This window comes from Phalaenopsis equestris, unplaced genomic scaffold (assembly GCF_001263595.1).
Source record: "Phalaenopsis equestris unplaced genomic scaffold, ASM126359v1 Scaffold000002, whole genome shotgun sequence".
Taxonomy (NCBI): domain Eukaryota; kingdom Viridiplantae; phylum Streptophyta; class Magnoliopsida; order Asparagales; family Orchidaceae; genus Phalaenopsis; species Phalaenopsis equestris.
Window position 1 is genome coordinate 71,928,585 of NW_018164444.1, and position 13,922 is coordinate 71,942,506.

Here is a 13,922-nt window from a genome sequence, read left to right on the forward strand (position 1 = left end):
TGATATAAAATATAAAATATAAAATATAAAATATCATTTTTTAATAATTTAAAGCTGTTGTCTTAGAAATTTTTAAGATTTTTCGGTGGCATAAAATTGGAAATATTACATTAGACTCCGCACGTAGAGTTACGTGCGGAGTTTAATGAAATTACGCAGTGAGGTGATTGACCTGATAACACAAAAGAATATTCTCCTCGTGTTATTTATGTGTTATTGTGTGTTATTCAAGTTTTATTGATGTGTTATTGTGTTATTATAAAATCGAGAATATGCCCAGAACATAATAACACCTGAATAACATACAAAAACACTTGAATAACACACAATAACATTTGAATAATAAGAGGGAAATATTATCTTATATTTTCGGGTCACCTCCACACGTGTAATTTCATTGGACTCCGCACGTAATAATATATTTTCATAAAATTGGCCCCAATTCTATTTAAAATTTTCTAATCCCTATTCACGTCTAAAGCACGCCGGAATCAGTGACTAATCATCTTCTTTTGCTCTGGTTTGTTTATTTATTTATTTATTGACTTAAATTTAGCAAAGCTTTCGTCGTCTCGCGCATTGAGGTTCTCGGCTTCAAGCAGCCATATTTGTCTCAGAATATCTCCGCCTGATTTCATCGTTCATCATCGAGCCTTTACTCGAGGGTCAGCCATTGCGGCTGTCGAAGTCGCCGATGTGTTTTTGTTTGATGATCGGCCGGGGATGAGTTTTGTTTAATCTTCCAACTTTTGAGGGGATTTAGCCGCTTTTATTCAGCGGTGTTAAGGTGAAGTTCTTGGATCAGAAATTGCTTTTATTCACTGCTAGGGCTTATGTGATCGGGGCTCTGATTGCTGGACTCGCATTCTTTCTTTGGGACGATTTCAGGTGAGTGTTTTGGTGGAAAAGGGGGATTTGGCCTGCTGAGTTTATTGATTTGGTTGAATAAGGGCATGATAGAGGGATCTTTGCTGTAAGAATGTTCTCGAGCCGGCCTTTAGTGCATCCGGTGGAGGCACCACCTCTCACTGATGCAACTGAGAATCGCCCGCCTAGGGTTAGGATGAAGGACATTCAGGGCATGCCGGGGACGTCCGGGGGTCTTGCCCTTCGTTTATTTCAATTTATCTTTGCTGGGGCAGCTTTGGGTGTGATGGCCTCCACCAATGATTTCGGCTCTGTCACTTCTTTCCGGTAACTTAGTTCGTTGGTTATTCTCTTATTCCGTTTTCTTTTGTTTCTAGGCTCCTGGACTTTCCGGTTATAAGTTGTTATTAGATGGTCACACAGAAGTTGAGAAAGATCTTTAGAAGAGAAGAATTTAATCAGGTTAATTTGTTTGATAAAAGTAAATGATGATTTTTATAGACATAATTATTTCAGTTATTTGCTGTGCACTGCAAATAAATGATTTAAGTATGTTTAATTTTCATACGGATTTTATTGGAATAATTGGATTCAAATATATAATTTAGTTTATTTTAGAAAATGAAGGGGTTATGATTTTCAGTGTGGTAGTCTAGTTATGAGTACAAATTCATAAATTAATTGATTACAAGAGACTTATAGTTAGCCAGTTTGGAAGGTATAATTATGTTTCACTTGGAATTTCATCTCTTATAAATTATAATTATTATTTATTATTTATTATTATGAAAATGTTGGCTAATTGGATCGTAAAAGATTTATTTGCTTGCCTTTGATACCTATAATATCTCCCTTCTCTTGATGTGAGCTCTGCTGAGATTCTTACACTATATGAGTGGAGCATGCTAATCACTTGTAGATGTCCTTCTTGCTGGAACAAGGCTTAAAGTTGAAGAATAATGTGAAGTAGGAATGAAGTTGTTTAAGTATTGTCAACCCTATGATACATTTAATTTAGCTATGTAATTTGTCTGACCAATACTAGTGGTATGCTTTTATATTTATGGATTCTATAGAATTTTTTATTTGATAATGATAGTGAATATATAAAAGATCTTAAATTATTGTTTATATTTTTTATATCATAGTGTTGTGCTTATTATGCCTTTGTTAGTTCATTTTGAATAACATTTGTAATATTTGTCATCATAATCTTCATAATTATCATTATCATTAGACTTGTGTTAATTATTTGGAATTGGTTCTATGAATCCTTATTTTTTCATTCAATCATGTTAAGTACCCGTTGAATTGTTAAATTTTAAATTTGAATTTATTTCATTTGTTTCAGTATATATTTATGATTGATTGTGGACTTAAATATAAACCATTAATCTTTCTTATTTGTGGGAATTGACAATGCATTTATTTGTTAATTTTATTGTTATCCATTTGCTAAATCTGCTTGTGTTGCCTCAACATTTGATGCAAACTTAATCAAGTATTGAATTATTAATCTTGTTCTTGTGATATTTAGTTCCTTTATATAAGTCTAAAAGGCTTGGTCATGTTAATCATCAACCATTTGATGATCCTATTTGGAGAGTACATGTTTAGATTTGACTTTATTACGAAAGGTAGAGGTAGATCTAAAAAGATTGGGCATGTTGTATAAAAATGATCTTAATTTTTTAAAATTAAATGAAAATAAGACAATCAATAGTACATAATGGAGCAAAAGGATTCATGTAGCCCTCCACTTAGTGGGATAAAGGCTTGTTGTTGTTGTTTTTGTTGTGATATAAAGTCTAAAAGGTTAATGGATTCTTCTGAATGCCATAAAAGTATGTGATTTTTTATTTTGTATATTTAGAAGGCATCTTGTTTCTTGCACATAGGAAGTCTTGATCAAGAGATACTTTTAGATATGAGAAATTGGATGAATCCAAGAAATGATGGATGATTTAGCGTCAATGATAGACCTTTAGGTGAGAAAATCATTGTGTTAAACTAACAACATTATGCCCTTTCCAAAATTGTATAGGTCTATCAAGAGTTTATACTTTAATTGAGATGGAGTGTAAGCTGGGAGATCACTAAGGAAATATTGAAAGCAAGTTGATGCAACTAATATGGTGTGGAAAATATTTTTGCAAAGAAAAATTGAGGATTCGTATATTACTTGTTACCAATTAACTCACTTTTTAAAATGGAAATAATAAATAGTAGTCTTTAAACCTAATTGATAATTAAATAATCATAAATCCAAGAATTTTATTAAATATTTGGAACTATTAAAACTTGCATGAAAATGAATTAATTTCCTCAAAAATAGTTTTATGACATATCAAACTTTGACCAAAATCAAGAGTACTGAACTAACCAATAACTGATTATATAAAAGAAATAGATAAGGAACAAAGATACTAAACAAAAATTCATGCCTTATGTTGGCACAAAGATATTAATTTCCCATAATTAGGTAGTCGCATTCCTTCTGTGCTTAATTTGCATTCACAATATTGAAAACTAGAAGAATAATTTTATGCATGCTAAGTGTTTTAAATTATTTGTCTCATATCACTGTTTATAGAATCCTCATATTTCAGGCTAGTAGATAAAGTTGGTAGAGGATTAGTTATGGTGGATAACAGGAATTGATGGGTTAGCTACAAGAATTAACGTGCACAATTACAATAATTAACATTTTCTATTGTTATACTTATGACCTGTCTTGGACAGATGTTGATTATTTATAATCTGTTGATAAATAGATTATTCTAATAATCTGATAATCTGCAGATTATCAGAATAAGCTGACTTGTTGTTTAAGACAGCTTATTTAGAACAGCTTACTGACAGCTGTTGTTGGATAAATGACTACTCTACCCCTGTTTGGTTAAGTTGTTTTTAACAGAATTTTATGAGTACGGAAATAGATAAAACAGAACTCACAAATCATTACAGATCAGTTCAAAAAGATAACATAGAGTACTCATACTATTCATCACATGTAGTCCTCGATTTTGTAAGTTTCCTATTAAAACTTTTCAAGGATTGCATTAATTTTCTACATAATGCAAATAAAATTTAACTTATGTTAACAAAGATAGAGGTAGACCTAAAAAGACCTAGGCATGTTGTATAAAAAATGATCTTAATTTATTAAAATTAAATGAAAATATGACACTCAATATGACACAATGGAGAAAAAGTATTCATGTAGCCGACCCCATGTGGTGGGATAAAGGCTTTTTGATGTTATTGTATATTGTCTTAGTTATGCTTGAAAAGGTGTATTTTATTTTTTTAAAGTTAAATGGTTGCATTTTTTATGTGATTTGCAAGATTTGGGTGGTAAGAATGTGAAAAACAAAATGTAGGTGTTAGATATGTAAATTCATAAGAATTGAGTGATATTCAAAGTTGAATGCCGAAGCAAGGATCACCCTTAAAATTCTAAATGTTGTCTAGGTTAACAAGACATGCACGGTATTGAGAAATTTCCTCAAAAAATCATTATAAATGAAAAATAAATTGCCTCTACCGGTTCTTTTCATATTGAAATCAGTAAAATTCCATTTGTTCAATCATACAAAAGAAATTTTGAATGTAGAAGCAAGTTCTGAAGTGGAAGCAAAACTAGACTCTAATTAGAAAGAGAAAACAATCCGTGGTGAGAAAGCAAAGACCTGAATAACGGCGGCAGAACCAAAATTGAGAGCGGAATAAGAGATCCCGTAGAGGAAGACGATGTCAGGTGATATGTCGGACTCGATTCACCGCCACAACCACTCAAAGCACGGCATCGCATCGCCAGACATGGAGAATTTTGAGGTAAAATAAATCGCCGAAGCCGGGAGTTACCGAGTCTGCGAGGATTTCGAACAAGAGGGAGGTGCGAGGATGTTGAGAGACGTGATCGAGAGAGACGAGGGACGCGATTGATCGAGAGAGGCGAGGGCGAGGGCAAGGGCGACAGGTGAGAAGGGCACAAGAGGAATATGCGAGAATGGAGACGCGGGACGCGGGTCGATCCCGCGTCCCCGTCTCTTAACAAATAGCGAACGTCATTTGGGTGCGGTTACAAAACGCTGGACAGACGCAATATTAAAACACTGCGGCTGCGTTTTGACCCCAATAAGCTGCCCCAAACGGGCCCTTAATCTATATGGTTGTTTCTTTATTTAGATTTTCTCATTTATATAGGAATTAATGTATTAAAATAAAATTGACCGGCATAAGGTAATATTTTATAATCTATACAAATGTCAATTAAGATCTGGGAATAAAGCATTCTACTACCAAATTAATTTGAGATTAGAGGCACTAGTTTAGAATTTTCTCTGCTGCAATGCTGAAATTGAAATCTTTGAAAGCAAAAACTGCAAATAATAATCCAAGCTATGATGAATGAGAGGTTGAAGATGATCTTGTAATGTCGTGGGTTATAAATTCATGACTTTCAAACTCATGCCTCACTTTGTGCAGTGTGGAATGACTAAGAATGTTTGGGAGGCTATTTGGAGAAATTATTTGGACGTCTTTTCAGTTACATCAAGATTTGTTGGCTCATTGCAGAATACTGCAAATAGTTAATGATGATGTTTTTGGAGCTTGACTATTGTAAGCCCATTGAAATGAAATAAATATTTTGACACGAGAAAGAAATTGCTGAGGATCATGTCCATATGTTTATGTTTCTTGTTAGCCTTGATCAAATAGTTTATATCAAGTTAGTAGTCATGTTTTGGCTACTTTTCCTTTATTGAGCTTGGAAGAAACCTTTTTAATCATTTATCATGAAGTGTAGAGGCAATTTATCACGGGAATTAAAGATTATTCTAAGGCATTAGCCCTTATGGTTCAAAGGAACAACTCTCAACCATTATCTTTTGCAGCTTTCGACTGTTCTTCATGTTTTTGCACTTACTATAACAACAACAGACATACTATGGGCGTTTGCTGTGAAAAACATGGTTATTTAGTGTGGTTCAAACTTAAGCAAGTTGAAAAGAAAAATAAGAAAATTTTTTGAGGTTATGCCTATCCATTTTTTGCTTCTATTGTATCTCGAGTATCTTCTAATACCTATCACAGGCTAAGTCTATTCAAGTTAATGAGACCCAATTCTGATCTCAGCGGCAAGGAATGTCTGACTTTCTCCATCAGTCATGCTTTTTTGTTTGATTTGTCCCTTGTCTTTTTAATATTCTCCTACCCCTTAGCAAGGTCACTATACTTTTTAATTGTTTTCATTATGTTCGTGTTTCAAGACAATCTTGCAAATAAGGCTATTGACATTGGTAAGAAAAGCGGAGGTCTTAGATTTTTGGTGGGGAAAAAGGAGATAAACTTTGAGCATGGGTATGGGTTTCAAGAAGTGATAGAGATGTTAGATTGTGAGAATTTTTTTTTTTGGTATTATTAGTTAGTTTTTTTTTTCTCTTAATTAGAATGCTTTTTTTCTTAATGTTTTGAATATTCTTATTTGAACCACACATTTATGCTTTAAAGTATACTCTTTTGAACTGCGTTTGAGTTGGACACGAATATGGCTCCAACACACCACGCCATGTGTTTGATACTTCTAAAAGATGTCTTTATTGTGAATTTGGGCTCCAATGCTTATGGGACACAACATTGTCGTGTCAATGACACGATAATAGGACATGATTTGGACTAAAATAACAAGGTTGAAAGAACTAAGAAAATTGACTCAGCCTTCCCTAATCGATACATTTTGTCTCTCCTCACCCCGAGACACTAATGCCATATGTTGCTGAAAATGATGATGCTGAAGACTAGTTATACAAAACTTTGATTTGCTATGGGATACCAAGAAGAAGTCGAAGAACAAAGAGTCAATGACCACTTTGTCTCATTGAAAGCTTTGACATAGCCACATGTTCACCCTTTTGCTTTAAAGCCAAAGGCATACAGTTTTTTGGCTGGGCTCCTTTGGGCATAGAATATGTTCCTTATCCTTAATAATAAGGTAAATAATGGAGCTCATTTGAGCCAACTTCCATGAATCTGGCATAATAAAATCTCTTCTTGCTTAACCAAATTAGTTTATTTTGCATTTATGAAATTTATTGCATGAATGATCTTTTATGGATGTAATTTAAAAGTTTTATTTTCTTTTAATTTTAATTCTTACATGAAATAGTATCAAAGTTTCATTTGTGCTAAAATCTTATTAAATACAATTTATCTGTATTATATGGGATGTTAGTCAGGTAACTATCGCTACCGAAGGAGTTATGCATTGTGTTAGTTGAATCCATGTGTTATAGAAGTTTCATTGCAAGTTAAAAATTAGGCTTTCATTATATAAATGACGGTTGATTTTCAAATTTAAAAATTGAGTTTGCTTTTATCATAAAGTGTTTTTTTAAATTATTAATCATTTTTTTTGCTTTTCTTTTATTATTATTAATTTTTTAATTATATTATACTTTATGGCATAATGCCTTCAATAGCATATAGTTAAAAATTATATATTACATATTAATAATTTATTAAATATATATGTCTATAGTGTATACTTTTTTACAAGTTTGTCGTGTTGTGTTTGTGTTCTTGTGTTATGTGTGTTATTTTCAAGTGTACTCTCATCTTAGGCATAAGCTTGATTCTATGCCCTTAAATGTGCCTTCTTTGGTTACTCTAATTCTCAAGATGTTTAAAAATTTTTCCAATCTTCTATAGATAAATATTATATACCCTTAAATGTTTGATTCTAGAAATAGGAGACATATTTTTCTAAAGATGTATTTTGATATCTTTTTAACAAGTGATTGTAGGGAAGATAAAAAATTATGGCCAGAAGAGAAGAGATTTTGAATTTCGGGTGGGGGGAGGATTTGTATAACTTGAAAAGAAGGGCTAAGCTTGAATAGCCTATTAATGTTGAATTTCAATCTAAAGATAGGAATGATGCAGGTGATAACTCTGCTTGGAAATGCTATAAGGAGAAATAAGGATGCCATTACCATGTCCCCTCCAAACTTCAATATTCATCTTGATGAAAAGCTCACCATCAAATGTCTCTTCTGAGTTTAATCCCAACGTATGTGTTCCTCACCTAAATCTCAACATCAAGAATTGATTCTATAATCTTGAATAGGGGTGTCATTTTGGATTAACAGTCGCGTTTGGTTCTGAACTGAATTTTGAATCAATGCAACTATGCTTGATTTGAGCATGACTTATTTATTAATTGCATAAAATATTCTCATTAAAATCCGATTAATTGTCAGCTCAATTGACATAAAGTGTAACAATGATTTAGACCAAAAAATGGGTCAATTATGGGTTGTCAAGTCAATTTAAAACCGTCCTGAAAAAAATAAATGAATTATGATTTTAGACTCGAACCCGACCTGAATTTTAATAGGGTCTAACCTGAACTTGGACCTTTTCTAGTCTTGTTTCGGTCGGATTGTCGTGTTGGAACAATTTTTGGCATCCCTAACCTTGAATCCACTATGAGGTAGAAGATATCTTCTTCCAGATAAAAGTGTTCAATAAAGTTGGGTATTTATTGATCATTATTTATGTCTCTTATCATTACATGCCTAAATCTCACCCAGCATTTTCCCTTGGGTTGCCTTCTGTGTTTATTCATTTTAATTGCTTATGAATATCATAAGTGGAGGTGTGCTATGGTAGATGGGATCAAGGCTATGCAGAAGAACTCTAATTGAGACTTGGTCAAATTAGCTCTGCAAATGAAAGCAGTAGGGTATATGTCTGTTTTTGGTGAAATACAATGTTGGTAGAACTATTGACATGTAGAAGACAAGATTGGTTGCCAAGGTTTATATCCTACTTATGGAATTAATTATCTTGAAACCTTTGATTCTGTGGCAAAGATGAATGTTATTAGAGTTATACTATATCTTGCATTTCATTTAGACCGGCTATTAAGAAAAATTGAAGAATGCATTTCTATATTGTAATATGTTGGAAGAGGTGTATGTGGATCTTCTAGTAAGGTCAAGGCAATTGTATGGGCTAACGCGGGGTTTTGGAGAGGAACCGACCGGTCCTCAAGGGGGGAGGGCTGCCGACACCCCTTTTTCTCTTCTTTCTTTTCCTCCTTTCCTTTCCTCCTATTCCTTATTTCCTTTTCCCATCTTTCCTTCATAGCACTTGCCAATTCTGTATTTTTATTAGTCTCCGCCGATTTCGAATTCTTCTTGTTATAAGCATTGTGTAAATTATGAATTCTTATTGTTTTTATTCTCTTCCAACGTTGCATATTATGTTCTATTCTTAATTAAATGCGTTGCCTAATATAAGTCATTATCCCTCTTGTATATAGGGGCTTTTTTGCTTAGGGGATGAGGTATTTTGTTGCTTAAGAATTCAACGTCCTGTTTGAACAACCACCAACATCTTGTTTTTCCCTTTGAGGGTTGTATCCGAAGGCAAGGAAGTGCTCCGACTGTCCCTCGTCCTAGGTTGTGACGGTTCCAAGGGCCTGAGTGGTGCTCCTTCCTTTCCGCTGCCAATCACCAACCTACCCTCACCCATCCACCACAACACCTCTTGCTCTTCCTCTGCAGCTGTCGAGCACTCCTTGAACCACCGCAACCCACTTGCTCTTCCCCTGTAGCTGTCCATTACTCCTTGAACCACCGCAGCCCACCTGCTCTTCCCCCATAGCTGTCCAACACTCCTCGAACCACCGTAGCCGGCCTGCTCTTCTCTTGTAGTTGTCCAACACTCATCGAACCACCGCAACCTGCCTGCTCTTCCCCCGCAGCTGTACAACACTTCGCTCACCCATCGCGGCCCTTTTGCTCTTCCCTGTAGCTGTCCGACACTCCTCCAACCATCGCAACACTCTCTTGCTATTGTTGTTACCACAACCCTCTCATACGACGGCCTCCTAGTCTCCATCCTCATAGTCTCCTGCGGATATCTTTTATTTTTATATTTTTTGTATTTTTTTGTTGTTATTTCTTGCTTTCCAAGTGTCGTGTTTATAAGTTCTTTCAGTTCAACAATACTATTGTGTTTCTTTTGTGATTTGGGTTTCCTCCCTTGGTATCATTTCGTTTTAGAGCTAGGCCAACTCTAGTTTTATCATAGGGTTTCCTAGTGTCCGCCATAACTCACAAAATTTTTCTTCCTACCACCCAATACCTGTTCCACTGCCACATGTTTGTAAGCTTCCCTCATTGATTTTTAAAATTAGCAAACCTTAACCCAATTATTTTTTACCCTCTTTCACCTCTACTAAAAATTTTTTATCTCTTATTCCTAAACCCTAACCATGCCACTATTGAAATACATGCCCGAGCCTTCCCGAGAGGAGATACGACGAGAGATACTTCGGCGGTGGATTACAGACATAGAAGATGAAATCCATTGGAAGACTACCTTCAATCATGATTCAAAAGGTCGAAGGGGGGAACAAGAAGTTATAAAGATGAAGCAGGAAACATAGTGCTGGTTCCTACCAACTTACTGCCGCTAAAAGTCGCAGACTCTAGCCTCCGAAGTGGAGAGACCGCATCACCAAACGACTCCCTTGCTACTATCTAGCGAAACAAATTCTCAAAATTGTCGCAGCCAGAAAATGTTACAAGTGCCATGGCTTTGGACATGTTGAAGCAGAATGCACAACCAGGGGAGTGATCTACTTCACCGATCAGGGTGTCATCGAAAAGTTGGATAACGACACCGCAGACACTGAAGTCGGCGAGGACATAAACGAGGAGAATCAACTTCCAGTTGAAGAGAGAAACGATGATCCGAAAAGAGATGCAGACTTCAAAGAGGATCCACAATTGTCAGCTAACAAGGAAGAGACCACCAATTTCAGTTGACCCCGAAATAAAGAATCCATCTAAGTTAATAATAGCCATTCGGGAAGGTAGTGACCTTGATGTAATAGGCATTCATGCAGAGGATGAAGTGGTGGTACCTCGAGTTACTGTTTCACAAACGGTGAGAGGAACATCAACATGACTAATTTGGGTTATCCTAATAGGACATGACTTTGAGGAGCAGACCACTGATACAGGAACACAGATCAGAGCATTACAAATTTTTCAGATGTATAGACCCCTCCTTAAGTTACCCTTATGAAGGGAGGTCCAACTTGGTAGAAGTGAGCTCATTTTGTGCCATGTCAGAAATATTACGGGGGATTATTTAGAGGTTATTTTCAGTCCAACATGACATCCATCGCATGATGTCCTGACAGAAGAGGTGAATACTAACTTTGTAATGGGTCCTAGGAGCTTAATGAGGATGAAAATTCTTCAATGAGATTTAGGTCCTCTTACTAAAGAGGTCTCTCCTAAGGAGGTGCTAGAGAGTGGGGTGCAACCTGCCACAAATTTTACCCCAGCATTGAGCTCTCCTCCTATACCAGTTCCTCATCAGCACTCAACCGATTGTGAGGAATGGAAGAAGCAGGTTATTCCTGGAATGGCTTGATATCTGAGTGGTGAGAATACTCGTCTACCTACAGTGCCAGCTCAGGGCGTGCTAAAGGTGGACGAATATCTATCATACCAAAATGTGCTTTGGAATGACATTACCTACAAGATTGATCCACCAATGGACTTCAACATTTCAGTCACGTTCAATGTCGCAGACCTGACACCGTACTTGAGGATCCAAAAGCTTCGACAAATGATGTCGAAGTTCCCTCAACCCTAGGAAACTGATGTGGGGCTTTGGCCTTTGCTCTTCTTCCTTTGGCCTATTCCCTTTCCTCCTATTCCCTTTTTCCTTCATAGCCCTTGCCAATTTTGAATTTCTATTATTTTTATTGGTCTTTCCCCTTCTTCCTTTCCCCTTCTTCCTTTCCCCGATTTCCTTTCCTCCTATTCCCTCTTTCCTTCCTAGTACTTGCCAATTTTGAATTTCTATTATTTTTAGTAGTCTTTGGCTATTTTGAATTCTTCCTATTATAAATATCGCCTAAATCATGAATTATTATTATTTTTACTATCTTCCTTATTTTAAAACATTGCTTATTATAAATTTTCGCCGATTATATGCTATTTCTTAATTAAAAGCATCACAAGTCCTAATCCCTCTTATATATAGAGGCTGTTTTTCTTAAGGGAGAAGGTCTTTTGTTGCTTAAGATTTCAACGTTCTGTTTGGACAGCCACCAACATCCTGTTTTCTCCTTTGAGGGTTGTATACGAAGCCGATGAAGTGCTCAGGCTGTCCCTCGTCCTAGGTTCTCTAAGGGTCCGAGTAGTGTGCCGGCTGTAGGTCGATCCCAAGGAGGCATTTATCTGACAGTACCTCCGTTTTCTTACTGCCGTTCCATCATTCCAGCCACCGTAGCCCCTCTTGCTCATCCCCCGCAGCTAGCCAACACTCCAACACCGCAGCCCGCTCCCACCCTATGCAGCCCTCCTGCATCAATTGTAGTTCAACGGATTAGGCTAATCAATGAATGGATATGAATTTTAGCAAGCATTAGCAAATCACACTCTATTTTGTAATAGATTTGGTGATGATTACATATTGCTGTTGTTGATTGGTTGCCAAGGGTTACACTTCGATTTATAGAATTAGTTACTGGGAGACCTTTGTTTTTGTGGCCAAGATGAATATTATTGTCATAATATCCAGTTTAACTTATCTAGAATTGATGTGATTCCTGCATTGTAGTTTGTTGTAAGAGCTGAATTTGGATCCTTCAGTAGGTTTTACATTAGGAGGAGCTAAAGTATGCAAAATGAAGAAGGCTATGAAAGAGCTAAAACAACCACCAAAGGCACGTGGTTTTAAGCAAACTTCGGCCAATCACACTTAGTTTTATAAAAGCAATGATCATGATTTTACTCCACTTACTATCTATATCAGTGATATTATTGCTATAGCAATTAATTTATGCGATTGCGGTGATTTGGAACTATCTTGGCAAGGAATTTTAAATAAAAGACTTGAGAGCTCTATAATTTTCTTAGGTATTATAATAGCTTAGTTGAAGCTATGAATATTTTTCTGTCAATAAGAGTGTACATTATATCTCTTAGCTAAAATTGGGAATACTGCATGTGAACCTTATCCAATTGAGGTAAATCATGCCCATACATTCTATCCGGATAATATTGCAATGATCAAGGAAAGATTAGAGAGTGATGGGAAATTGATTTGTTTAACTCACACTAGATTTGACTTATCTTATGTAGTTAGTGTTATGAGTGAATTAATGCACAATCCAAGTTAACAACACATGAATGTTGTGAATAGTATCTTGTCCTATATAAATTCAATGGATAACTCGGCATTGTTGTTATGCATATTTTGACTTTGTCATTTCCAGCTGGACATGAAGTCTAAGTCAAGCTATGCATCATTTGCTGCTAATAGTTTGATAATTTAGAGAAGTAATAAGCAAAATGTGTATTATTATTTAGCGTAGAAGCTTAATACCTTGCTCTTCATTATGCAACTATAGAGCTTATTTGTTTAGAAATCCTATTAAACGAAGTTGTTTTAGTTCAAAAAGGGTCCTAATACACATTTTGCTTATTACTTCTCTAAATTTTTTGTTTTAAAATAGATCAAAAATATAATATGATCCAGAATAGTTTTCTCACAAAAACTAGGGCAAACACATATTTTATTTCTAAAACACATTTTATTTCACAACTAATATCAAAGCCCACGAATACATAAAGATAAGCACCTACGATTAAAGAAGTGAGTGATCTCTTCATAGTCCTACAATTCGAGAGTTAGTAAATTTCTCTCAAACCCTAAACTTAGCACTCAAAACAACAATCTCATGCATACTCCAACCCTAAGCCTATTAGGGCTTATTTATAACAAACAATAATAAATAATAAAAGACTAAATTGTCCTTAGGTACTTAAATGACAAAATTGTCTTTAGGCTAGGCATCAACGTAATAATACTCCCCTCCCAAAAGACACATTTTCCTCAAGATGGGAAAAAATGAAGGCGTTCCTTCTCTTCCACCACAACATTCTATATTTCCTCATCCTCTACTTTCTCATCACACACTGTGAGAACTTGTGATGTTTGTTTTTTGCTTTGGT

General features: G+C 35.4%; 1 protein-coding gene across 1 annotated transcript in view; it reads left to right on the forward strand.

Moving 5' to 3' along the window:
• Positions 1-536: 536 nt before the first annotated feature.
• LOC110029934 (CASP-like protein 5A1) overlaps positions 537-13,922 on the forward strand; it is a 32,920-nt gene continuing 19,534 nt past the window's right edge. Inside the window, exons 1-2 of the mRNA XM_020732435.1 lie at positions 537-787; positions 889-1,194. Coding sequence (XP_020588094.1) covers positions 980-1,194 — 215 coding nt within the window. The 5' untranslated portion in view covers positions 537-787; positions 889-979. The remainder of the gene's footprint in view (positions 788-888; positions 1,195-13,922) is intronic.